The sequence below is a fragment of the Agelaius phoeniceus genome, chromosome W, assembly GCF_051311805.1.
Source record: "Agelaius phoeniceus isolate bAgePho1 chromosome W, bAgePho1.hap1, whole genome shotgun sequence".
Classification (NCBI taxonomy): domain Eukaryota; kingdom Metazoa; phylum Chordata; class Aves; order Passeriformes; family Icteridae; genus Agelaius; species Agelaius phoeniceus.
The window spans coordinates 15,387,222-15,411,756 of record NC_135301.1 but is presented as its reverse complement, the minus strand read 5'-3'; the positions used below and the strand labels follow the sequence as shown (position 1 = coordinate 15,411,756).

Sequence of the window (24,535 nt, the reverse complement as noted above, 5' to 3'; positions counted from 1 at the left end):
TCGGTTGTTTCCCCTTGGGGGGTGCGAATCTTTCTGCCGCCCCTCGCGTGCCCCAGCGGCAAGGGGGAGGGGGCTCCCGAAAGTTCTGCCTTTGGCCCCCAGCCCAGAGGGGGTGGTACCGGGAGGCAGATGGGAGGAACACATTTTGCATTTGCATTGCAGAGGCAGAGGGAACGGCGGAAAACCATCATTGCTTGTTTGCTGTGGGGAAAAAACATTCCCAGACCCGAGATGAAGATCCTTGGAACAGCTTCTGTCACCCCACTGCCGGCATGCCTTGGTGATTTTGGGGAAAGGAAGCGTTTGGTCACTCGTGCTGCCATTGTACTGGCAGCAGGGTGCAGGTCTGTGACAACGCAGAGCCTGCCACGTGGGCAAGGTCTGGAGTTCCTGATCTTTCCAAGGGAGCCAGGGTGCCCCAGGACCTCTCTGGCTCCTCTGCTGCTGCTGCTCTTTCCGACAAAAAAAAAAAAAAAAAAAAAAAAAAAAAAAAAAAAAAAATTAATTAAATAAAAAGAGTTGAAAGAGCTAGCAGCAGCTCAAAAGCATTGAAGGGCCAAAAATCAAAAATTAGCTTCAGCCCAAGTTGTTCAATAAAGGGCTGTGGCCAAGACATTCCAGAAATTTTCTCAAAATTGTTTGACATTGTTTGATGACTGTCAATGGATTTTTGATAACTATTGGTGGATTTTTCTGTAGCAATTTGTTGTTTCAGGATTCTGCAAGCCTGTTTCAGGACCAAAAGGAACTTTCAGAGATGTCAAAGAGGAACATCTTCAGTCCATGGACTTTTCCTGAAACTCAGCTGTTTGGACTTGAATTTCTTTGCATTGTTTTTGCATTTTCTTATATTGTAAAATTGTTTTAATGATATGATAGAGTTTTATGTTCTACATTCCACATCAGCACTTGACTGAAGTTTTGATTGGCGACAGATAACCTGTCAAGTGTTTGTTCTTTCCTCTGCATGAGCCCAGCAGAGAAAATTACAAACACTTTTCTTTTTAATTTAACTAAATAAAAAAAGGTGACATGTCACAGACATCTTTTTGTGAAAATCTTTTCTTAGGATTTTTTCTCTTCTGAGAAGCTGAGGCCTCAGAAACAAAATGTAAACAATGGTTATCTGCTGCTGTGGAATGCAACAGGTGGATCCGTGATTGGTCTCCTGTGGATGTTTGGATTTACTGACCAGTCACGGCAGAGCTGGCTCTCTCTCTGTCTGAGCCACATATCTTTGTTATTCATTCTTTTCTATTCTATTCTTAGCTAGCCTTCTGAGAGACGAAACCTTTCCTTCTATTTCTTTTTAGTATAGTTATAATGTAATATATATATATATATATCATAAAACAATAAATCAAGCCTTCTGAACATGGAGTCAACATTCTCATCTCTAGCCTCATCCAAGAACCCCTATGAACACTGTCACAGGCAGCCTCTTTCAATGCTTGATAACCCTTTCAGTGAGGAAATTCTTCCTAATATACAGTCTAAACCTCCTCTGGCACCACTTGAGGCCATTTCCTCTTGTCCTATCCCTGGTGAATTAAAGAACTCAAATCCAACAGCAAAATTCCATTAGATCAAACATTCCTTTATTACAGCGCTGGAGACATGCTGGGAATTTTTGCCATGAGCCTGTCCAATGAGACACAGTTTCCTGGGGTTTAAATACATTGCAACACTTAAAATTTCCTCACAGTCCCTCCCAGGGTCTGCCCAGTCCATTACATCAGAGGTGCTGTTTCCAATGTTGTCTTGCTGTTCTTTCATGGAGCAAGGCTGATATCTAGTGTCTTTTTCCCTGTATTATGTTAAGTAGGGGGCTCTGTTATTTCATCAGTGTCTTCATTATGGTCTTCATCACCTGTCCTCTGGATGACTCTTCCATGTTGGCAGCTCCCAGTTCATGCATAATTTACTTCTGCTGACCTCTAGTTTCTTATCTTATTGTTCTGTCACTACTAAGATACTACATTTATCTTTAATTAAACACAACCCAAAACTCCTCTTACCTAAACAATTCTTTATTGAATTTGCTTCCTTAGCTGAACAACCCTCTATTGATTAAGTTTTCTGAGGTGTATAGGTCTCTCGAGTTATTTCCTGCAGGTGCAAGCTCAGCTGTTCCTTAATTTTCTCAGGTACTTTATCTTGTTCTACTGACACTAAGTTAAACACACATTTAAGCAAAAATGGCTAAAATTTAAAAGCCCCAAAAGCCATAAATTCCTTAGTCAACTAGGGCACAGCTCCTTACAAAGTTCAGGGGACCACAGGATTCTCGGCTGAGATAAAACTCCTTTTCACTCATTTGGGAGAAGAGATAGACCCCCACCTTTCTGCAACCTCCTTTCAGACAGAGTGATAAGGTCTCCCCAGAGCCTCCTTTTCTCCAGGCTAAACAACTCAAGTTCCCTCAGCTGCCTTTCCTAAGTCTTGCTCTCCAGACCCTCCACCAGTTTCATTGCCCTTCTTTGGACATGCTCAAGCACCTCAATGTCACTACTTATTGTAGTGATGGTCAAAAACTGAACACAGTATTTGAGGTGCAGCCTCACCAGTGCTGAATACAGGGAGACAATCACTTATTTGAGGTGCAGCCTCACCAGTGCTGAATACAGGGAGACAATCACTTGCCTCCTCCTGCTGGTCACACATACAATCCAATACAGTCTAATACAATCCAGGATGCCATTTGATTTCTTGGCCTTCTTGGTCACATGGGCATACTGCTGGCTCATATTCAGCCAGCTGCCATCCAACATGCCCATGTCCTTTTCAGACAGGCAGCTTTTGAGCCACTCTTCCCCAAGTCTGTAGAGCTGCATGGGGTTGTTGTGATCCAAGTGCAGGATCTAACACTTCACCTTGTTGAATCTCATACAAGTGGCCTTGGCCCATGTCTTGGTTTTGTATTGGAGCTACCCATGATTTATTTTTTAAGAGAAACTGCTGAGAGCTTCTTCTGTGCTTAGCAAAATTAACTGTTGGTTAGTTTTAAGAACAGGCATGTTAATAGCTAATTAAAAACTAGATCTGCCTCTGTGAGATTCACATTTTAAAACAAAAAGAAATTAGGAATGTTATTTTTTTTCTTCTGACTTGGGAATAGGTAACAAGGCCGGTCCAGCCCCCCGGTCTTGGCTGGGTGAGATCTGCCAGGGGGCTGGGCTTTTTTCTGGGGAGCCTGCTCGGCTCCATCCCAGCCAGGCTGGGCCCCAGTGGCTGAAAGGCAGGGAGAGGGGAGGCTGCAGCTGTTAAGATCTTGCCGCTAGGTTGCTAGGTCTCCCCCTCCCCCCCCTCAACATGCCAGCACGGCCGCCACACAAAATTATGCGGCTGTGGCCAGAGGCGGCCCTGCTGCCCACACAGAGAGTGGCTCTGTTGCTGGAATTGAACGCAGCAGGGGCGGGCGACACAGCCCCCCAGTGCGGCCTCACTGCAACTGCTTCGGCTGCCACCTGGCAGGGATCACGTAACTATTTGTAGGCCCCAAGTGAGATATTATTGTTTCAGTGCACAGATAAGACTTACAGACTTCCAATCCTCCCTCGGGTGAGAGAAAGGGACAGAGTAAAGGCATGTAGAAGAACAACATGAAGACACCAAGGTCAGTAAAGAAAGAGTTCAGACCAAGATAAAAAAAGAATGAGGAGATGTCAATCTTGGGCTGAAATCTTCTTATAAGGCTATGGAGAAGAATGTAATTGATTCATCAGACTCTTTTTCTCTGTAAATCATTGAAAAGTATGGGGAGATGAAGCATTCAAATTGCAGATATGAGCAAAGGCATCTATGCTGAAGCAAGTAGATGTTAAAGTACCTGTGATCTTATGAGAAGTTTGAACAGAAAGAGAGAAGAGTGATGAAGACACTTTACCCCAGGGAAAGAAGAAGACAACCTCTATTCCCAGAGATAAAGATGATCTCAGAGATAGATAGCAAAGAAAACCTTTGCTCTTGAACAACTCATCCTTAAAATAGTACCCCATAAGTTGACATAGCCCATAAACGCAGCTGTTGGAAAGCTGTGAAAAATGAGAAAGACTTCACAACTACAGATTCCTGGATGGCTGCTATTCGTGGAAATTAAAAGTCACGAGAGAACTGTTTTCTTGTGGAGAAGTCTCCATAACATAAGAGAGACTCCTCTCCTTAAGTAAACTGAAAAAAAACTATTCTAGAAGTGATAAACTGACTAAATTGTTTCTGTATCTTGTTAGTAAGAAAGAAAAGATTGTAGGGGGATGAGAAGTGTTCTAAAAGTTTTATTCTAATTCTTATTATTCTTTCTTTTAGTCGTATTAATAAAGTTTTCTTTACACCCTTTTAAAGTTTTAAGCCTACTTTGCCTTCCTCCTAATCCTATCTCACAGCAAAAGATAAGTAAATAATTCTAAAAAGTACATAAGCATTTAGCCAGCACTGAACCCATCACATTAATTAGTGCATTAACCAAAAAAACTCAAATTAGCAAACCAAAATCACTACACGAAATTATTATTTCCACTCAAAACCAAACTAGAACCACCACAGCCCATCAATCCAGCCTGTCCAGATCCCTCTGTAGAGCCTTCCTACCCTCGATCAGTTCAACACTCCCACCCAACTCGGTGTCATCTGCAAACTTACTAAAGGTGCACTCAATCCTCTCATCCAGGTCCTTGATAGATATTAAAAATAATTGGCCCCAATATGGAGCCCTTGGGAACACCACTTGTGATCATCTGCTATCTGCATTTGACTCCTTTCACCACAACACTTTTGGCCTGGCCATCCAGCCAGTTTTTTACCCAGCAAAGAGTATGCCCACCCAAGCCACGAGTAGACAGTTTCTCCAGGAGAAAGCTGTGTGAGACACTGACAGAGGCTTTACTAAAAGTCCAGGTAAACAAAGTCCGCGGGTTTTCCCTCATCCACTAAATGGGTCACCCTGTCATAGAAGAAGATCAAGTTGGTCAAGCAGGACTTGACTTTCCTCAAACCATGCTGACTGGGCTTGATCACCTGGCTGTCTTGTATGTGCTGCATTATGGTATTCAGGATGATCTGTTCCATGATCTTCCCTGGCACCGAGGTCAGGCTGACAGGGCTGTAGTTCTCTGGATCCTTCTTCTGGCCCTTCTTTAGATAGGCATCACATTGGCCAACCTCCAATCAACTGGGGCCTCCCTGTTCACTCAGGACTTGTTGCGTATAGGTAAAAAATCACAAAATAAGAGCCTTGCTACCCTTGTAAAATCATGGCTCAGGCCTGTTACTTTGGCTAAGTGGAAAAGGACTATGGGAAAGTGACTGAGCTGAATTGGAAGTAGAAAAACAAGTTATATAACCACTACATGTTCACATCATAGTTTATGGTGTTGGTTGAATTATATTTGTTGTGCTGAAATGGAATGTAACTGATAACAAGCTAATTGCTTAGATAGTCCTGGTCTTTGCAATAAAGAGCTTTCTCTTGCACCTGCCTGGGGACTCTGTGTCACTCTGCTTCCTAACATTTGGCGCCCAACAATGGGAGATCAGATTGCAGTGAAGTGGTGGACTGCGGCACACAACACAGCCCCTCAGACCCAGAACACTGGGATACCAGACTGCAATAAAGAGATGGACTGCAACTCACCTAGGCAGCCCTTACGATCCTGGACCTTCAGATTGCAAGCAGAAAGCAGAGCTCAGACCCTTCTATAATTGTGGTGGTGTTCACAGGGGTCCCAGGATGAGGGAAGAGACAAGAATCTTGACTCCATGTTTCAGAAAGCTGATTTATTAGAAGAAAGGATTTCATCAGAAGGCTAGCAAGGAATAGAAAGGAATGGAATGATAATAAAATCTTGTGACTGACCAGAGTCCAAGACAGCTGGACTGTGATTGGCCATTAATTAAAAACAACCACATGAGACCAATCAAAGATGCACCTGTTTCATTCCACAGCAGCAGATAATTATTGTTTTTCTTTTCCTCTGAGGCCTCTGCTTCTCAGGAGAAAAAAATCCTAGCAAAAGGATTTTTCATAAAATATGTCTGTGACAATAATGACAGGGGACTTTCTTTGTAAACCACAATCCGACGGAGAGCAAAATGCCTATAAGGTTAGGTCAGAGGTATTCACTGGATGAAGAACCACAGGACTGTGAGTATCCTGGGACTTGGGAGGAGTCCCAGTAGTGTTGATGCAGCTTAAAGATATTGCAGCACATTCTCCACATTGAAGCAACTTTTATTATGGGTTGAATAACCCTGTAACTATTTCCTAAATGAGAGAGGCTTTGATGTTAAAAACTCCTGTGCATAGCTGCACCAGGGACTGCTGGAAAGGCTACTGATAATTAACCTGGGCACAGATCCAGGGCACGGATCCAGGGAACGGATCCAAGGAATGAATCAATCCTCAGTTTAGTGTGCAGTGTTGTGGGCACTAGCAAAGCCCGCCCGGAGCTCCCTCCGGAGCAGAACGCTCCCCCCAAAGCAGGATGCCCCCTCCCCCCTGCCACCACCGCTCTGCTGGGTCCCTCCCATGCAAGCGGCTTCTCAGCTGCCAGCTCCCCCACAGTGGCTCCTTCTCCAGCCGTCCCCCCAACGCCAGACCCCTCGCAGCTGCTCCCTTGGCCCTTGTAGGGCTCCCAGCCTCTGTTTGCCCCCCAGGCCTCTGTCGGCTCCCTTGGCACTTGTAGGCCCCCTTGGCCCTTGTAGGCCCCCTTGGCCCCCTCCAGCCCTGCCAGCAGCAGCTTCCCATGGTGAGACCTCTTTGCATACTGCCTCCCCCACAGTGGCTGTTCTCCATGGTGCCCCTCCTGCTGCGGCTCCTCCAGTGCCTGCCCCTCTGACCATGGCTTCTTTGCTCCCCACTCCTCTCATAGTCACTCCAGCCTCTGCAGCCCCCACTCACCTAGAGGCAGTTGGCCCTCAATAGCTACCCTGGCTCAGTCTACTCTTCCTACCCAGGAACCATAAATCATGGCACATGGCAGATTCACAGCTTACACAAAATGCTGGTGCTGCTGCACATTACTGTCAAAATGCCAAGAGGACACATTGCAACATGGAGATCTGGCAGTTATTACTGCGTGCCCACCCGCTTACAAAGACTTAGGCTACTCTATTATCAGAGACCTGTGGAAATTGGTACAGGAGAGTTTGTTGTTCAGTTAACAAGTGATGCTGCGTACTCAAACTCCAGAACGCAGACAGGCTATCCTGGCGATATTTGTGATATCATTACCCAGAACTCTGTTAAAACTAACCTTGTATTTTCAGTGAGCTGTGGATTTTGACAGGAGTGTTTATTGGAGAGATTCAAGGCTAGCTGTGTGGATGTAGTGTCTTTCCGCATGTGCTGAGGCTGCTTAGCGCAGTCTAAATTCTTCAACAGAAATGCTGATATACTGCATGATTGGTAACACTTGCCATGTGGGATGTATACTGCCTTTTCAGGAATTTTTATTTAAAAGTCTGATTGGACTGAATTAATATCAATTCTTTGCTCAGTTATAATGATGTTAGCTGTTACCATGAAAATTAGAAACTTATATACCTGGAAAAACATTTGCAAACTCAGTACCCTTAGAGCATCACTTATTGTTATGTGGCCCTTTAGAAAATTCGGTAGATCCCTCCTTGGAAATATTTCAAGTGGATATTAATGCAAAAGCAGTTAATGTTCAAGCCCAATGTCAAAACAAGTCATGATTTACATGGGTGAGGCCCATGCCACTCATAAATCAGGCATTCCTTTGCTCACTTGAAGGCAAACCCTGAATGTTATCTGCAGAGGCTATTCAAGAATTAGACATAATTAGCTCTTGACTCTCCACTGTAAAGGTAGGCAGAACTGTGCTGGCTTTGCCTGTTTGCTTGCTTTTTATCCCACAGTTTTAACAGGGTAATTTTATTGAGACTCTGTGACTGTGGTCACAAGGGTTTTCAGGGTGAAGAAGAGACGAGAATGTTGACTCCATGATCAGAAGGCTTGATTTATTATGTTATGATATATGTTACATTAGACTATACTAAAAAGCAATAGAAAGGAAAAGGTTTCTTCAGCAGCTAGCTAAGCTAAGAATAGAAAAAGAATGAATAACAAAGATCTGTGTCTCAGACAGAGCAAGAGCCAGCTCTGCCATGAGTGGTCAAGAAATCCAAACACCCACAGGAGACCAATCACCTGTTGCATTCCACAGCAGCAGATAACCATTGTTTACTTTGGTTGCTGGAAACTGCAGCTTCTCACAAGGAAAAATCCTAAGAAAGGATTTTTCATGAAAGATGTCTGCGACATGTCACCTTTTTTTATTTAATTAAATTAAAAGGAAAAAGTGTTTGTAATTTTCTCTGCTGTACTCATGCCGAAGAAAAAGACAAACACTTGACAGGTTATCTGTTGCCAATCAAACTCCACTCAAGTGCTCCTGTGGAATGAACTGGGAATTTCTTCACCTGTAGGACATAAAAGTCTATCATATCACTAAAACGATTTTACAATATAAGAAAATGCAAAAACAATGCAAAGAAAATTCAAGTCCAAGCAGCTGAGTTTCAGGAAAAGTTCATGGTCTGAAGATGTTCCTCTTTGCCATATCTGAAAGTTTCTTTTGGTCCTGAAACAGGCTTGCTACAGAAAAAGTCCATCAATAGTTATCAAAAGTCCCATTGACAGTCTTCAAAGAATTTTGAGAAAATTTCTGAAATGTCTTGCCACAGCCCTTTATTGAACAACTTGGGCTGAAGCCAATCCCTGGCTCCTCAATGCCTCTGCTCAATGCCTCTGAGCTGCTGCCAGCTCTTTCACCCTTTTTTATTCAATTAATTTTTTTTTTTTTCTTTTTTTTCTTGTCGGAAAGAGCAGCAGCAACAGAGGAGCCAGAGAGAGGCCCTTGGGGGCCCTGGCCCATGTGGAAGGATCAGGAACCCCAGACCTGGCCCACAGAAAGGTGGCCCAGGACCAGAAGGGGGAAGCAAAGCCCCCAAACCCAACAGGAGGCCGGGAGGTGGCCCTGCCCCAAGCAACCAAGCCAGACAGCCCAAGCCCAGCCCCCGAGGCAGGCTCTGCATTGGCACAGACCCGCACCCTGCTGCCAGTACAATGGCAGAAGGGGTGACCAAACGCTTCCTTTCCCCAAAATCACCGAGGCATGCCAGCAATGGGAAGACAGAAGCTGTCCCGAGAAACTTCGTCTCAGGTCTGAGGATGTCCTTTCCCCACAGCAGACAAGCGATGCTCGCTTCCTGCTGTGCCCTCTGCCTCTGCGATGCAAATGCAACAGGTGTTCCTCCCATCTGCCTCAGGGCACCACCTCCACCCCCTCTGGGCTGGGGACCAGGGGCAGAACTTTCGGGACCCACCTCCCCCTCGCCGCTGGGGCGCGCGAGGGGCGGCAGAGAGATTCGCATCCCCCAGGGGGAAACCCCGGACCAAACACCCCCCAACCCGCCAAAAATGCTGATCTTGAAAACAGGCAGCCGCGCTGCGCCCACAGCCAGCTGTCGGGCCATGCCTCCTCCACGGAAGGACAGGCTGACGCCCTCTTCCCCTGTCCCAGCTCCCGCTGTAGGGGCAGCCCCGGGACAACCCGAAAAACTCGGGGAGGAAGTCACGCTGGATGCAGGAGGCGCCGCTGCAGCTGCCGCCGGCTCCAGGACAGCCTCTGACGCAGACACGGAGGACAGAGTCCCCGCAGGGGCGGGCAGCGGGGCCGCCTGGGGAGGCGGCGGGGGCGGCGGGGGCGGCACGGGGTCGGCAGCTTCTTCTGCGCTGGGCTCTGACATCGGCCGCGGAACCGCGGAACCGCTGGGCTCTGACATCGGCGGGACGGCCGGGGGGAGCGGTGGATCGCTGTTGCCCAGCAACATCGGCGCAGCCGCGGGAGGCGGTGTCTCTGAGATAGATGCAGGCAGGGAAGCCGGCAGAACCGCGGCCGGAGCCCCCACAGGCTCTGCCGGAGGGGCGGCCGCGGGAGGGGCCGCGCGGGGAACCGTCCGCACCTGCGGGGCAGGTTGAGGCGGCGCTCGCGGCGCTGGCCGGGGCGGTGCCCGTGGCGCTGGCCGGGGCGGTGCTCGTGGCGCTGGCCGGGGCGGCACCGCCCACTCCCATCCCCCCTGAGAGCAACGGGAGGGGGGAGAAACCGGCTCCGTCTGAGCATGCTCCGAAGACGCAGTAAAAAAAACTTTGGTTGAGGGCGAAACTTTGCCCCCCCACTGTGGTTCAGGGGGGCTGGAAAGCAGCAGATCGTCTCCTTCCAAAGGGTCCTCCCCCGGAATCGGGGGGAACGGGGCTTAGCCCTTGCAGTTAGCAATCCAGGGAAAAACAGCTGCTCTCCGTTTCAAGACTAGAAAGAGCTTCAAAAAGGTTGAATAAATCGAGGGGCATCCGAACCCCCGGTATAAAAAGAAATGGAAAATGGAGCCCATACACTCCCAGACAAACACATCGAGGGCATATAGCACGTCCGTAAAAAAACCAAAGAGCTTCGCCCATCGAAAAAACTCATACAAATCTGTCTCCAACAGGAGAATTCTGTCCTCTTCACCCCATTTTTGCCAGAGGGCAATAAGTTTCTCCTCTGAAGGGGAGAATGGAACCTCATCCTCTAGGGGAGAAGTCCTCCAGATGAGCAGCCACAAACTGCGAATGGCCTCATCTTCAGGAGGGCAAAACCCAACAGTACCTTGTGACAGTGTCCAGGACTCTCTGGCTATCTGCACGGTGCTGCTGAGCTTTCTGAACATCTTCCTGGAGGCTTTTCAGAAGGTTCTCTCTGTGGTCAGCCTTGCTGTGAACTCTCTCCAAATTCGGATCTTCAGTTCTTCAGCTCCTGGCTAGAATCCACTTCTGTGGTCACTTGTGAAGCAACCATCAATGCCACACATACAGGGATTACCCAGTGCAGCAATGCTCCTCTGGTGGTCTCACCAAGTGATGATTGTCCTCCTCAGTCGAGGGTCACCAATTGTGACTGTGGTCACAAGGGTTTTCAGGGTGAAGAAGAGACGAGAATGTTGACTCCATGATCAGAAGGCTTGATTTATTATGTTATGATATATGTTACATTAGACTATACTAAAAAGCAATAGAAAGGAAAAGGTTTCTTCAGCAGCTAGCTAAGCTAAGAATAGAAAAAGAATGAATAACAAAGATCTGTGTCTCAGACAGAGCAAGAGCCAGCTCTGCCATGAGTGGTCAAGAAATCCAAACACCCACAGGAGACCAATCACCTGTTGCATTCCACAGCAGCAGATAACCATTGTTTACTTTGGTTGCTGGAAACTGCAGCTTCTCACAAGGAAAAATCCTAAGAAAGGATTTTTCATGAAAGATGTCTGCGACAAGACTCTTTAGCCATGAAGAAACATGTGACATCATTTCAGATAGGTACAGTTATTTAGTGATTCTATTGTAGTTATTATTCCTTGCCACGTATAAATTGAAATTGAACTTGATATCAAAACAGTGTAAGTACATTGATGGACCACAAGTGCAGTAAACAGTAGCTCACTCCTTTAGAATCATCCATACCATGACTTTGTAGCTGTTTATATACATGCGCCAGTCTTAGACACCCACTGACCTGAGTTACATGTGAAAAACTCATGGCAGTATTATATAACTAGGTCCTTGATGATTTATCCTTAAATGTTTATATCCCATTACCTTCAATAGTCCAAGCTCAAATCTATTGTACAGGCAATCTTGAAAAGCTGTCTTACCATCTGCAAACTGAGCAGGTCTGAAGTGCAATTTGCCAAGATATACAATGATGTCTTTTTCCTGAGGAAAGCTGCACTTTAAAAAACCCTAGCAAACTTATACTAGAACAGTACTGACCATGACCAAGCATTTTCAATAATATTTGCACTTACCATGAGCTATTCCCAAAAATAAATTATGTAAAATCATAACATATTTGCCACATCTTTATAATCTCTCCAGTAAATCCATGTTGCTGGAATTTCATTTCATCAAATCAGTCCTTTGCTTGCATATTGATCATTGATGTTTAACTGTGGTATGACAAATTTCCAGTAGCTTTTTTGTAAGGATGGAGTCAAAATGAGTTAAATTCTGTTGTATCTGAAACCTTTAAAGGAACACTCTCAACTCTGACTTTAGTTTTATTACATTTAAGTGATGTTAATTTTCAGTTCTGTTATGTTTCTGTTCTGTACAGTTTAAGTGATGTTAAGGTTCAGTTCTGTAAAGTTTAAGTGTTGTTAAATTTAAGTGATGTTAGGTTTACATTCTGTTAATTTGAAGTTCTGTTAAGTTTAATTTCTGTCAAGTTTAATTTCTGTCAAGTTTAAGTGTTCTTAAGTTTAAGCAAAGTTAAATTTAAGTGTTATTCAGTTTAAGTTCTGTTATTTTAAGTTCTGTTAAGTTTAAGTAAGTTCTATTACGATCAATTTCTGTTCAGTTTCAGTAATGTTAACTAAGTTCTGTTAGGTTCATTTTCTGTTGTGTTTAGGTGACGTTAGGTTTGAGTGAGTATAAGTTCAAGTTCTGTTGAAATCTGCTCCTTTAAATTACAAGATACAGTTCTTTTGTTATAGAGATAAGATGGAACTGACTGAAACAATTATGATGAAGAATTGGTAAGCAACTGTTTAAGAATATAAGTTGTGTAAAAGTATGTGAAGATGCAGATTATTAGATACTTAATTTCATTGAAGATTCTATGGGTAGAAATGTTCTGCATTGCTCAATTAGGATAATTATTCACAACAATCTTTGCTGTTTTATCTCCCATAAGTAGCACAGAGGAATGAGTAACAATTCCAAATTATGGCTGTTATTAATTGTAAACTGTTTAGTGCTTTCTTTCTTGCTTTTATTTTACTTTATTGTCATATATGCATAGATGTGTGGAAAAATATAATCACTTCTTAGGACAGTTACTGTTGCTATATTAATGATTCTGAATATGTTGTTAATGTCATAGCGCGAAATCACTGACTTCATAATGGGCATTATCCATAAGATATTATTTGAGGTTTCACAAATGCATTCCTTTGGTTGTTTGCAGTTTGTTCATCGTACCATTGACTACTTAGCTAAAGATAAATTACAAAGCCAGCTGCTTTACAAACTTTCCCATACCATTGTGTAGCTATCTGCAAGACATGTATGATTTTAATAGACTTTCCCAACTGCTATTCATAGAGGCTTGTTTGAAGGATATGTTAGGGAGACCCTTCTAGTTAAGGCCTTGGCTCTGGCCAAGCCCTGGCCCTAGCTGGTCAGAAGTATGCCAACAGACCCAGGTGTTTTCTGCAATAAAATTGTACTCAGGTTACTTTGACTTGCCAATTTGGGCTTATAACAGCTGGATCCTCTTTTGAGGTAAGCTTGGAAGCCTTTCCCAGGGATGGTTCTCCAGGTCCTCATTGTGAAACAGGGCTTGCCAGATATTGCAAACTCTGGGTGACGGTACAGTATTTAGGCAATCGATGATGTATCATTCCAAATCACTATCCTTTCTCTTGTGTGCTAATGATTACATGTATTACCTTGCTTATTTTTTCTTGATGTGAGTTTATTGCTTTGTTACATGTATTGCTTTACTTTCATGTTGCCTTCACGTTCATAGTGAGAAACGTGCACATTGTCAAAAAAAAACAAAGAAGAGGGGAATATGGCTCCTCAAGAACATTTAGATAATGCAATATTTACACTAGAAATTTTGAAAGCAGATCATCAATTTTGATCCCTGGCACAGCAATATTGCTCTGAAATTTGCGTGTGTAGAACCAGTTTCTGAAAGTTTTACATAAAGATCCACAATTGGGTGTGCAATGGCAAGGTCTAGCTGATTTACTAACCTAGGAGAGAAGGTACACGTGTTTTATTGCCAACAGGTCTAAAGTGGTTACCTTCTTGTCTGGACAAATATAGATTGCCTCCAAGAAGACGAGGCCCAGTGAGAGGAAAAATGCCCTAATCACCATCCAGCCCTTGTAGCCAAGGCAGGAGCAGGGGTAGGACTGCCAGGACATGGCTGTGTCTGGAGGCTTACAGAGGCAGCCTGCTGCCTTCCTTGTGTCCCACTATACCCACCACCATGTTATTGTGTTCCTGCTGACCTTCTTCAGTTATTCCCTGTTCCATACTTCCAGAAAGACACCCAGTAATAGCAAAGTCAGCATTTCCAGCTAATGGACTCCCTCCTGCCTAAACAGCATGGCCCCTGAGCTCCAGCCATATGAACTTTGGAACAGTAGCCATTTACTTCCACTTCCTGGGGACATTGGACACTATCTTTTTGTTTTCCTATGCTGCAGGTCTCTTTGTCAGTGTCATGGTTGTTTTTGATGGGGTTTTGTTGATTGTGATCTGTATTCCATGTATCTTATCCTGTGTCCAGCAGATGACCAGTAATAGTATTAATAAGATAATGGCCTTACAGGTGCAGACTGTTTTGACATTAGAGTACATGAACCCTTTGCACAAAAAACAAAGAAAGGGGGTTATGTTGCGTATAGGTAAAACCTTACAAAATAAGAGCCTTGTTACCCTTGTAAAGCCATGGCTCAGGCCTGTTACTTCAGCTAAGGAGAAAAGGACTATGGGAAAGCTGGACTCAGCTGAATTAGAGGCAGAAAAACAAGTTATATAACTATTACGTGTTCACATCGTGGTTTATGGTGGTTGGTTGAATTACATTTGTTGTGCTTAAATGGAATGGAACTGATAACAGCCTAATTGCTTTGAAAGGCCTGGTTTTTGCAATAAAGAGCTTTCTCTTGCACCTGCCTGGGGACTCTGTGTTGCTCTGCTTCGTAACAAGGACTGCTGGGAAATTATTGAAAGGGGCTTGGTGAGCACTTCTGCCAGCTTTGTCAGTACTCTTGGGTGGATCCCATCTGGCCCCATAGACTTGTGTGGGTCTAAGTGGTGTAGCAGGTCACTGACCATTTTTCCCTTAGATTATAGAGGCTTCATTCTGCTCCCTCTCTCTCTCTTTCAGCTCAGCAGGCTAGATACTCACAATTAGTCTTACTATTAAAGACTGAGGCAAAGAAGGCATAAATATCTCAGCCTTCTCCTCATCCTTTGTCACTATGTTTCCCCCGGCATCCAATAAAAGATGGAGAGTCTCCTTAGCCCTCTTTTTCTTGTGAATACATTTATAGAAACAATTTTAATTGTCTTTCATTGTAGTGGTGCAATTAAGTTATTGTTGGGCTTTGTCCCTGCATAATTCAATGATAACTTTGTAGTCCTCCTGAGTTGCCTGTCCCTTCTTCCAGAGGTCATAAACTCTCTTCCATCCCTCCTGTGTTCCAGCCAAAATGCTATGTCCAGCCATGTTGATCTTCTTCCCTGCAGGTTTGTCTTTCAGCATAAGGACAGCCTGGTCCTGAGTTTTTAAGATTTCCTGCTTGAAGAATGTCCAGCCTTCCTGGACTCCTTTGCCCTTCAGGACTGCCTCACAAAGGATTCTGCCAACCAGGCTCCTAAACAGGCCAAAGTCTGCCCTCCAAAATCCAAGGTAGCAGTTTTGCTGACTCCTTTTCTTACTTCTCTGAGAATTGAAAACTAGATCATTTCATTCTCACTGTGCCCAAGATGACCTCCAGCCATCACATTACCCACATTCTTCTCTGTTCACAAACAGCAGGTCCAGTGGGGCACCTTCCTTAGTTACCAGCTGTCACAAACTTATCTTCCACACGTTCTAAGAGACTGTTTCCTCTCTCCTGTATTGTATTCCATCAGACATCTGGTAGGTTGAAGTCCCCACTGAGAATAAGGGCTACTGATTGTGAGACTCCTCCCAGCTGCTTATAGAATATTTCTGTCTCCAGTAGGCCTGGTATTATGTAGACCAACCCATGACCAAAAAACACAAATTCTGCTGGTGACAGCAGTCACATAGCTAGGTATTGATCAGCTGAGTCTTTCTGTTTCTTCCAACATCATTCCTTGCAACTGAAAGGATAGAGGCAAAAAAAACCTTGTGCTCCTGATCCCTTAACCAGCTGTCCGAAGGCCTTGAACTCTCTTTTGATTGCCTGTGGACTTCTTACTACAACTTTATCATTGCTGTTATGATTAAATTTTCTTTCCCAACTTGTTTTTTGTGTCAAAGTCATTAACGAACATATAAATGAAATGGCTGTTGGACAATTCCATTAGCAATGTCCTTTTTTCCTGATACTTTCTCCTTCAACACCACCTGATGTGTTTGAGTTCCTGGGCTTTTTAATTTCCTGACTCTGCTTGAACTCTTAATTTATAAAACTTATTTTTGTTATAGATCTACTTCAAATTATCTTTTCATTTAATTTGCGTGGATTGTACTTGTTGTCCTTGAATCCAAAACTATTTCCTATGATCAGGTCTTCTATATCATCTTTGTGACTTACCAAAGCCAAGTCTATAATAGCACCATTTCCTGACATGTTAGTGAATTTCTGGAGAATATTTTTATTTTTAGTGCCTAGAAATACAAGAACATCTCAGACTTACCAGTCATAGAATTAATTGCTTTCCAACCTGATTCCTGATGTTAAATTATACAAAACAACTGCTGCAGTCGCAATTATCTCTCTAAAAATATTACAGAACTCTTTTGGCAGTGAAAAAGGATCATGGTGGCATATGGCATGCTGGAAGTGATAATCTTTTACTAAACTGCGAGTTGTGCTGTTATTAATACACACTGCTGCTCCCTGCATTTTCCTGAAAAGCAGCCACTGGTTTTCAGAGTGTTCATCACTGAGATTGCAGGAAAGATCTACTGTCCCAATGCATTCACTCATATCCTGTATCAGTAGCTCAAGGTCCTGCACTTTGCTGCATAATCTTGCTACATTTACATATTCATCTTTCTGACTTCTCCTCCCTAGCCACTCTTCCAGCAAGATCTTGCTTATTCAGCCACTTTATTTTCCTTTGCTGTCCATGGGCCTACTCTGTGACATTCTTTTCTGCACTGTGATGACCAGATTTGTGTGATTATTCAATTTATACTCAGTCAGAGCCTTGAGATTTCACAAGCACTTCCCAGCTTTTTCCTGGTGTTTCTTTAAGGTTTCTCTTAGAAATGAGGCCAACACCAGTGTTTGCAGGAGTACTCCAGGCCCTCAGGTGAAACCTATCTATCAGAGAACATGTCTTCATAATTATACACCAATGCCCAAACTTCCCCATATCTTCAAACCTTCGCTGTTTGCTGACCTTACCTGTGGTGGCTGAACAGCAGGCCTGTAAAAGCCTCACAGACTGAATTCTAACTTGAATCAACTGTACCAGTGAGAAATCTGTCAACCTTTCCTGAGAATGGAATCCTGTAATGGTAAAAACCAGCTTGTTTGCCTGAGAAAGAATTCTAGGACTGGGACTGTTACTTGCACCTGTATAAACTATTCTGAACCGTCCAAGAGAAAAAATGCAAACAATATCTAAAAACAGACACTTGCCAGCACGTAGGCATCTTTGGTGAACTGACCAATCCTTACAGGGTAACATCTAGTTATTGACCTATTAGAAGTTGGCATGATATGTTTGTAAAACTCTATAGAATGGGATGTGTGAGTAAACCGGGACCTTTTTTCACTGCATGAACAAGAGTGTGTCTTGTCTCTCTAATGCAAGGTCACAGAGACACTTCCCTGTCACTCATTTGGTAGTGGTCAGAGCTATTCCACTGAACATCTGGGCACCCACTTCTTTCAGAGCCTTACCTAGCATGGCATACAATCATAGAATGGTTTGGGTTGGAAGGGACCTTTAAAGGTCATCTAATTCAAACCTCCTGCAATAAGCAGGCACATCTTCAACTAGACTAGGTTGCTCAGAGCCCCATCCAATCTGACCTTGAATGTTTCCAGGAATGGGGCATTTACAACCTCTCTTGGAAACCTGTTCTAGTGGTTCACCACCCTCATAATAAAAAAAAATTCATCCTTATACCTAGTATGAATCTACCCTCTTTAAAACCATTATCCTGGGTTCTGTTGCTAAAGGCCTTATTAAAAAGTCTGTCCCAATCTTTCTTATAAGCCCCCTTTTTAGTATTGAAAGGCTGCAATAAGGTCTCCCCAAAGTCTTTTGTTCTCTAGGCTAAACAACCCCAACTCTCTCAACCTTTCCTGATAGAAGAGGTGTTCCATCCCTGTGACCATTTTTGTGGCTCTCCTCTGGACCCACTCTAACAGGTCAACCTCAACCAGCTCCAGCAGCATCCTGTCAGTGTCATTTGTTCTGATATGAAGGATAACCAGGGGACTGCTTCCTGCTCCTATGTGAAATTTTCAAGACTTAGATTCCCATTTTTTTATTCATGCTCAGAGCAAAATGTACACTTCCTTTGATCTCTCCCCTGTCAGGTCTTTGAGTCTGGTGGCACAATAGAGGCTCAGATTTTGGAGACTGGACAGTCATGTGTGGATTGCTGTCCTCTTGTAAGCATTAGCTTTGTGAGGAAGTAGACTATTGTGCTAATATAATTCTGCTTCCAGAAATTCAAAAATATTGCTCAGAAATAGCATGAGTATTTCTATGTGAACCTTTACAAACCTTCAAACCCTCCAGCTTGCAGTAACACTGCTCTTCCTGGTAGTCCAAGTCTCTGATCCTCTCCCTTTTGTTTGCAGTTATCCTGTCTTCTCTTCTATACACTCCCTCTATATTATATTCTTTCTTTTCCTACCCAAACCCTTGATAAAAATCTGTAGGTTTAAAAAGCTATATCTTCCTTTCAAGGCATAGTTTTCTTCCTCTACCACAGCCTGTGATAAAGTGCCCTTGCATATTTGCAGAAGAATCACACTGATAAAGTTCTCTGGACTTGTCTGAGCTGAGCTGGCATGCTCAGCCATATACATGAAGATCTCCATATGGTCCCACAAGCACCTCACCATATTTCAGACCTTGGATTCGGCCTTTTTACTCTCCATCAGCAAAGACTCACCTAATTTCACTTGAAGTGGGGATGGCTTACAGTTCATGGCTACAGTCTCTCCTCTCATACCACAATCTCTGTCCAAAATAGATGCAGCTGTTGGATCCTGTTGAGAAAGAAAATGAAACAAAACAATAATTAAACTAAAAGATCTGCAGACTGTTCTCTGACTGTTAGGTGAGTCCATTCCCACCCACATTCAGAGGGAATAGAGAACATGCCAGTGTTTTGAATGGCTGAAACCTAGGGAAACCTAGACAAAACTTTGGAAGCATGTTTAGTGTGCTATGTTTAGTTTCCGGGGTACTGTAAGTACCCCAGAAAACACCAGATTTCAACATCTGGCTTATATGATAGATAATACTGAGAATATAATATAGAGGGTGGGTTGCCAGTTCAAATTCAGCCTGCTCTCGCAGTAGTCCAAAACAATTTCCATGTGATGACTTTGGGGTGTTGTATGAAACACATTTGCAGTTTCAGCTGAGTTCCAAGTGGACCAGTCTGCCTCATGAGTAAAACTAAAAAACTCATGACCAGCTGTGTTAAAGTCCATCTCAGAAGAAATAAGGACTAAATGAGTAAGAGAATTCAATCTCCAGTCCCTCTTGGAGAGGATTAAAGAAGTCTGTAGTTCCCAACCTGGATCTATTTGGTTTTGACTAACTAGAAAGATTTAATTTCAGTATCTGTCAGCACAGCATTTTTCACTGCCACTGAAATCCCCCTGAAAACCAAAGTTCCTCAAACACTGAGTCCACCCCATTATGCCTACTTGTAGGCAGCCTAATTCAGTTAGTTTTGTACTCTATGGTACAGCATAGCAGAGGATTTAGATATACAAAGTGCCAATTCAGGCAACTCCAGCACTGATGAAAATATGATTTTTGAGTAGTCTTGGGAATCCAGAGAGGTGCCAGATGACTGGAAGCTAGCTAATGTTGTCCTGATTTTCAAGAAGGGCAAGAAGGAGGACCTTGGAAACTACAGGTCTGTGAGTCTCAGTTCAGTGACCAGTAAAATAATGGAAAAGATTATTCTGGGAGGTATTGACAAATGGAGGACAACACAGCACTGGTCACAGCCAGCATTGCTTCATAAGGAGAAAGTCCAGCTTGTCGAACCTGATTTCCTTCTACAACAGGATAACACACCTAGCTGATCAAGGGAAGCCAGTAGATGCAATCTCTTTTTATTTCAGAAAAGCTTTTAGTATTGTGTCGCATAATATCCTTCTGGACAAAATGTCCAGCACACAGCTGGATAACCATGTTACGTGATGGGTGAACAACTGGCTCAGCAGTTGGGCACAGAGAGTCAATGGGGTTAAATCAGACTAGAGTTTGGTCACTAGTAGGTTTCCACAGGGCTGCATCCTATGCCCAGTTGTCTTTGATATCTTCATTAATGACTAGGATGCAGGACTGTCTTCAGTTGGAAATAGGTGTGTGTATTCTATTCCTATCTGTGGAGCTTTCTTTATCTCTTCCACAACCAATCCTCCCTCCAGACAGATATCTTCTGCTAATGGGCCATTGAGTCTCACTGCATGACTGGTAGAATTACATCATCCCATTGTGAGATGCTCTGCCCAGAGGGAAGAGCCAAGCATTCCTACCTAAATATAATCTGAGATTTGGAACACCACAGGCAGCCTATTCCCACTGGATTCCTAGAGGAGCAGCTTTTTTCTCTACTGGATTCCCAGAGGAAGACCAGGCCCATCTACACCACCACTGGATCTTCAGAGGAAAACTACACCCTTCTACATGATCACTGCTTCAACAAAACCACATCTGTCACTCCAGGAGGACTGCAGCCACCATTTAATCGGACTGCTACCAACACCCTGACCAACAGGGTGTCAGGTCGTATTCTGACTCTGTCAGTGCTGGTTTTTTTGTTTGTACTATTGCATTTGTATTTTTAGTTTTTCCTAGTAAAGAACTGTTATTCCTATTCCCATATCTTTGCCTGAGAGCCTTTTAATTTCAAAACCATAATAATTCAGAGGGAGAGGGTTTATATTTTCCAATTCAGGGGAGGCTTCTGCCTTCCTTAAGCAGATGCCTGTTATTTCAAACCAAGACAAGGACTCAAAGGAATACTAAGTAAGTTTGCTGTCGACTCCCTTAAGGACAGAGAGGACCTGCAGAGAGACCTCAACAAATCACCAACCATATAAAGTTTAACAAGGACAAGTGTGGTATTTTCTGAGACCCCCGTTGAAGGGAGGAAATGATGAATCTGACTCCATGTTCTTAGAAGGCTAATTTATTATTTTATGATCTATATTATATTAAAGAATGCTATACTAAACTACACTAAAGAATAGAGAAAGGATACAGATAGAAGGCTAAAAGAGACTAATGAAAAACTCGTGACTCCTTCCAGAGTCCTGACACAGCTGGACGGTGATTGGTCATTAAGTAAAAACAATTCACATGAAACCAATGAAGCAAGCACCTGTTGGTAAACAATGTCCAAACCACATTACAAAGCAGCAAAACAGAGGAGAAGCGAATCAGATAATTATTGTTTTCATTTTTGTTTGAGGCTTCTCAGCTTCCCAGGAGAAGAATCCCGGGCAAAGCGATTTTTCAGAAAATATGACAGTGACAAACAAGTGCTGAATTCTGCAACCAGGATAGGGCAACCCTGGATGTGTCTATAGACTAAGCAACAAGAGGCTGGAAAGCAGCACAGGGCAAAGGGACCTTGGGGTTGATGCCTTAAGTTTTAGCTTTTTATATTTTTCAGATTCTGTGCTGCCTAGGTATGTAGCTCTGAGCTTCATATTAAGTGTTTGTAAGCTCTCTTTACAGGGTACTTAGACAAAACAATCCTTTTCCAGCTTGAGAACCAAGAACAACTGTTACAAGCTTCAGGCCCAAAAAGCATAAACAACGGGGAACTGAAGAGAGCAAACAAGGAGGATGGAACTTCATAACCTGAAGCTATAATTGGACAATTACCCCAATATGAAAATGGACCAAAACTTATAAAAGTGTAAAACTTCGTAACTGGTCATCCATTTTGTGACCATTTTGGGTCTATCTTGGGTGTAGCCCTGGCCAGGCTCTTGTACTGCCCAAGGTGTATCCTTTTAGGCCTTTTAATAAACACCTACTTTATTATTTTCACTCTGTTTAGTCTCTGTTCCAGGTCAGCCTTCTCAAGACATCAGGGTCCTGGTCGATGGCAAGTTGAATATGAGTCAGCAGTGCCCTGTCAGCCAGGAGGGCCAACTGTGTCCTGGGGTACATCAAGCACAGCATCATCAGCCAAAGGAGGTGATTGTCCCCCTCTGCACTGGTAAGGCCTCACCTCGAGTACTGTGTGCAGTTTTGGGCACAACAATATAAAAGACATTAATCTATTGAAGAGCATCCAAAGGAGGGCCACAAGGATGGAGAAGGGTCTACAGGGGAAGCCTTATGAAGAGTGGCTGAGATCACTTGGTTTGTTCAGCCTAGAGAAGAGAAGACTGAGGGGAGACCTCATGGTGGTCTTCAGCATCCTCACAATGGGAAGTGGAGGGGCAGGCACTGATCTCTTCTCTCTGGTGATCAGTGACAGGACTCGAGAGAATGGCCTGAAATTGTTTCAAGGGAGGCTTATGTTAGATATGAAGAAAAAGTTTTTCACCCAGAGGGTGGTTGAGCACTGAAACAGGCTCCCCAGGGAAGTGGTCACAGCACCAAGCCTGACAGAGTTCAAGAAGCATTTGGACAAAGCTCTCAGGCACATGGTGTCATTCTTGGGTTGTTCTGTGTGCGCCAGGAGTTGGACTAGATGATCCTGATGGGTCCCTTCCAACTCAGCATATTCTATAATTCTGTTTTATGATTCTATGATATTCAAACTCCTTTCATGGCAAACATCAAACTTCTTGTAACTGTCTCTATTTAGCACCATATTAAATAAAATTGGTTTTCAAACACATTCACTTCTTCCCACTAGAAGCTAGAAACTAAATTAAACATGGATATATATATATATATATATATACAGGATGTGTAAGTTGGTAAGTGGCAGGCCACCACCTGTGTCCAGGCTTCCCAGATAAGAACCTTTTCTCTAACAGTCTGGGAAGAGGAAATATACAGCTGCTTTTCAAAAACATGACTCCAAGAGCTGGATGCTTCCTAGTAGTACTGAAGAAAACTAAGTCCTTGGAGACTGTAGGAAAATGACTGAGGACCCTGTGGACAGGTAACTGGGGATACAATTAGAAGAAACTGAAGAGTTGTATTGGCATCTTAACAGGAGTTATAACAGTACAGAAATTATACAGTAAATCACTTGTTGCTCCCTGGATGGAATGTGGTTGGCATGACTTGAAACCTATTCCATGATGATTCCCCATACACACACATCTGCAAAGGGTGATGGAATGGAGGGTTGGAGCAGAGTGGAGAAACCATGGCCAGACTCTGGAAATCCTTGCAGGGTAGGGAACTCAATGATACTTTACAACTGATAAACCACATAACACCTGTCAGTCAGGGGCAATAGGGGAAGACATCCTACTGCTGAGCCAGCAACTGTGGGGAAATTCCTCTCCTTAAATGAACTTGCTTTATTAACGCCTAATAATAATGCACACCTCCATCCCAAAGTTACCTGCCTCCAAGGTATGACCACCCCTCACTGGGCATGCGCTCTATATTCTTTTTGACTGTATCTTTAAAAGCGAAGCTAAAGAATTTTACACCAATCAGTAACAAAGGTATGCCTGACTAGAGTCACTCAAGACTCATCTAAACACAATAAACACAAAGAAATAGTATAAAAATCAGTTGAGAATGGGGGAAAAGTTAGGGAAGACTCCATTATAACTACTGGGATCAGTTGATGGGCTGAACCTGTCTTCTCCCCCATATGGATGCCTATTGGGTAAGAATCATACTCTATGCGTGTGCTAAACATTTTATTGAAAATAAGAGCTTGCCTCTTGTGTTGGTTTTGCATGGCTTGGTTTTTTGTAGCGGGGGGCCACAGAGGTGGCTTCTGTGAGAAGCTGCTAGAAGCTTGCACCATGTCTGGCAGAGTCAATCCCTGATGGCTCTGAAGATGGACATGCTGCTGGCCAAAGCTGGGCCAATTAGAAAGGTTGGTAACACCTCTGTGATAAACATATTTAAGACGAAAATCAAAACAAAGTGGGCCACATGCAATTTTTTCTTCTAGTCAGAGAAGAGGAGGAGGTGAGAACATGTGAGGGAAAACAACATGGAGACACCAAGGTCAGTGAAGAAGGAGGGGCAGGAAGTTCTCCAGGTGTCAGAGCCGAGATTCTTCTGCAGGTCATGGTGATGACCATGGTGAAGCAGGCTGTCCCCCTGCAGCCCATGGGGATCCATGGAGGATGCAGAGATCTACACGCAGCCCATGGGGGAGATGCTCATGCTGGAATGGGTAGATGTCTGGAGGAGGCTGTGATCCAGTGGGAGACCCGGTGGAGAGAGAGGGCCCTTGCTTCCAGACTGAAGCAGCCTGTCCTTGGAGGACTGCACCGATTGGAAGAGTGACCCATGCCACAGCAGTTTTGGGAGGACTGTGTGCCCGTGGGAGGGACTCGCATTGCAGCAGTTTTGGGAAGACTGCTGCTTGTGAGATTGGAGCCG

At 43.8% G+C, this 24,535-nt stretch overlaps 1 protein-coding gene across 4 annotated transcripts in view; it reads right to left on the bottom strand.

Moving 5' to 3' along the window:
- LOC129132430 (protein FAM219A-like) overlaps positions 1 to 24,535 on the bottom strand; it is a 260,614-nt gene that overhangs the window by 136,211 nt on the left and 99,868 nt on the right. For 2 of the 4 annotated variants that reach the window (XM_054651499.1, XM_054651500.1), the window contains exon 2: positions 18,915 to 19,011. In XM_054651499.1, the coding sequence (XP_054507474.1) occupies positions 18,915 to 19,011 (97 nt within the window). The remainder of the gene's footprint in view (positions 1 to 18,914; positions 19,012 to 24,535) is intronic. The other 2 variants (XM_054651501.1, XM_054651502.1) reach the window with 1 other exon arrangement.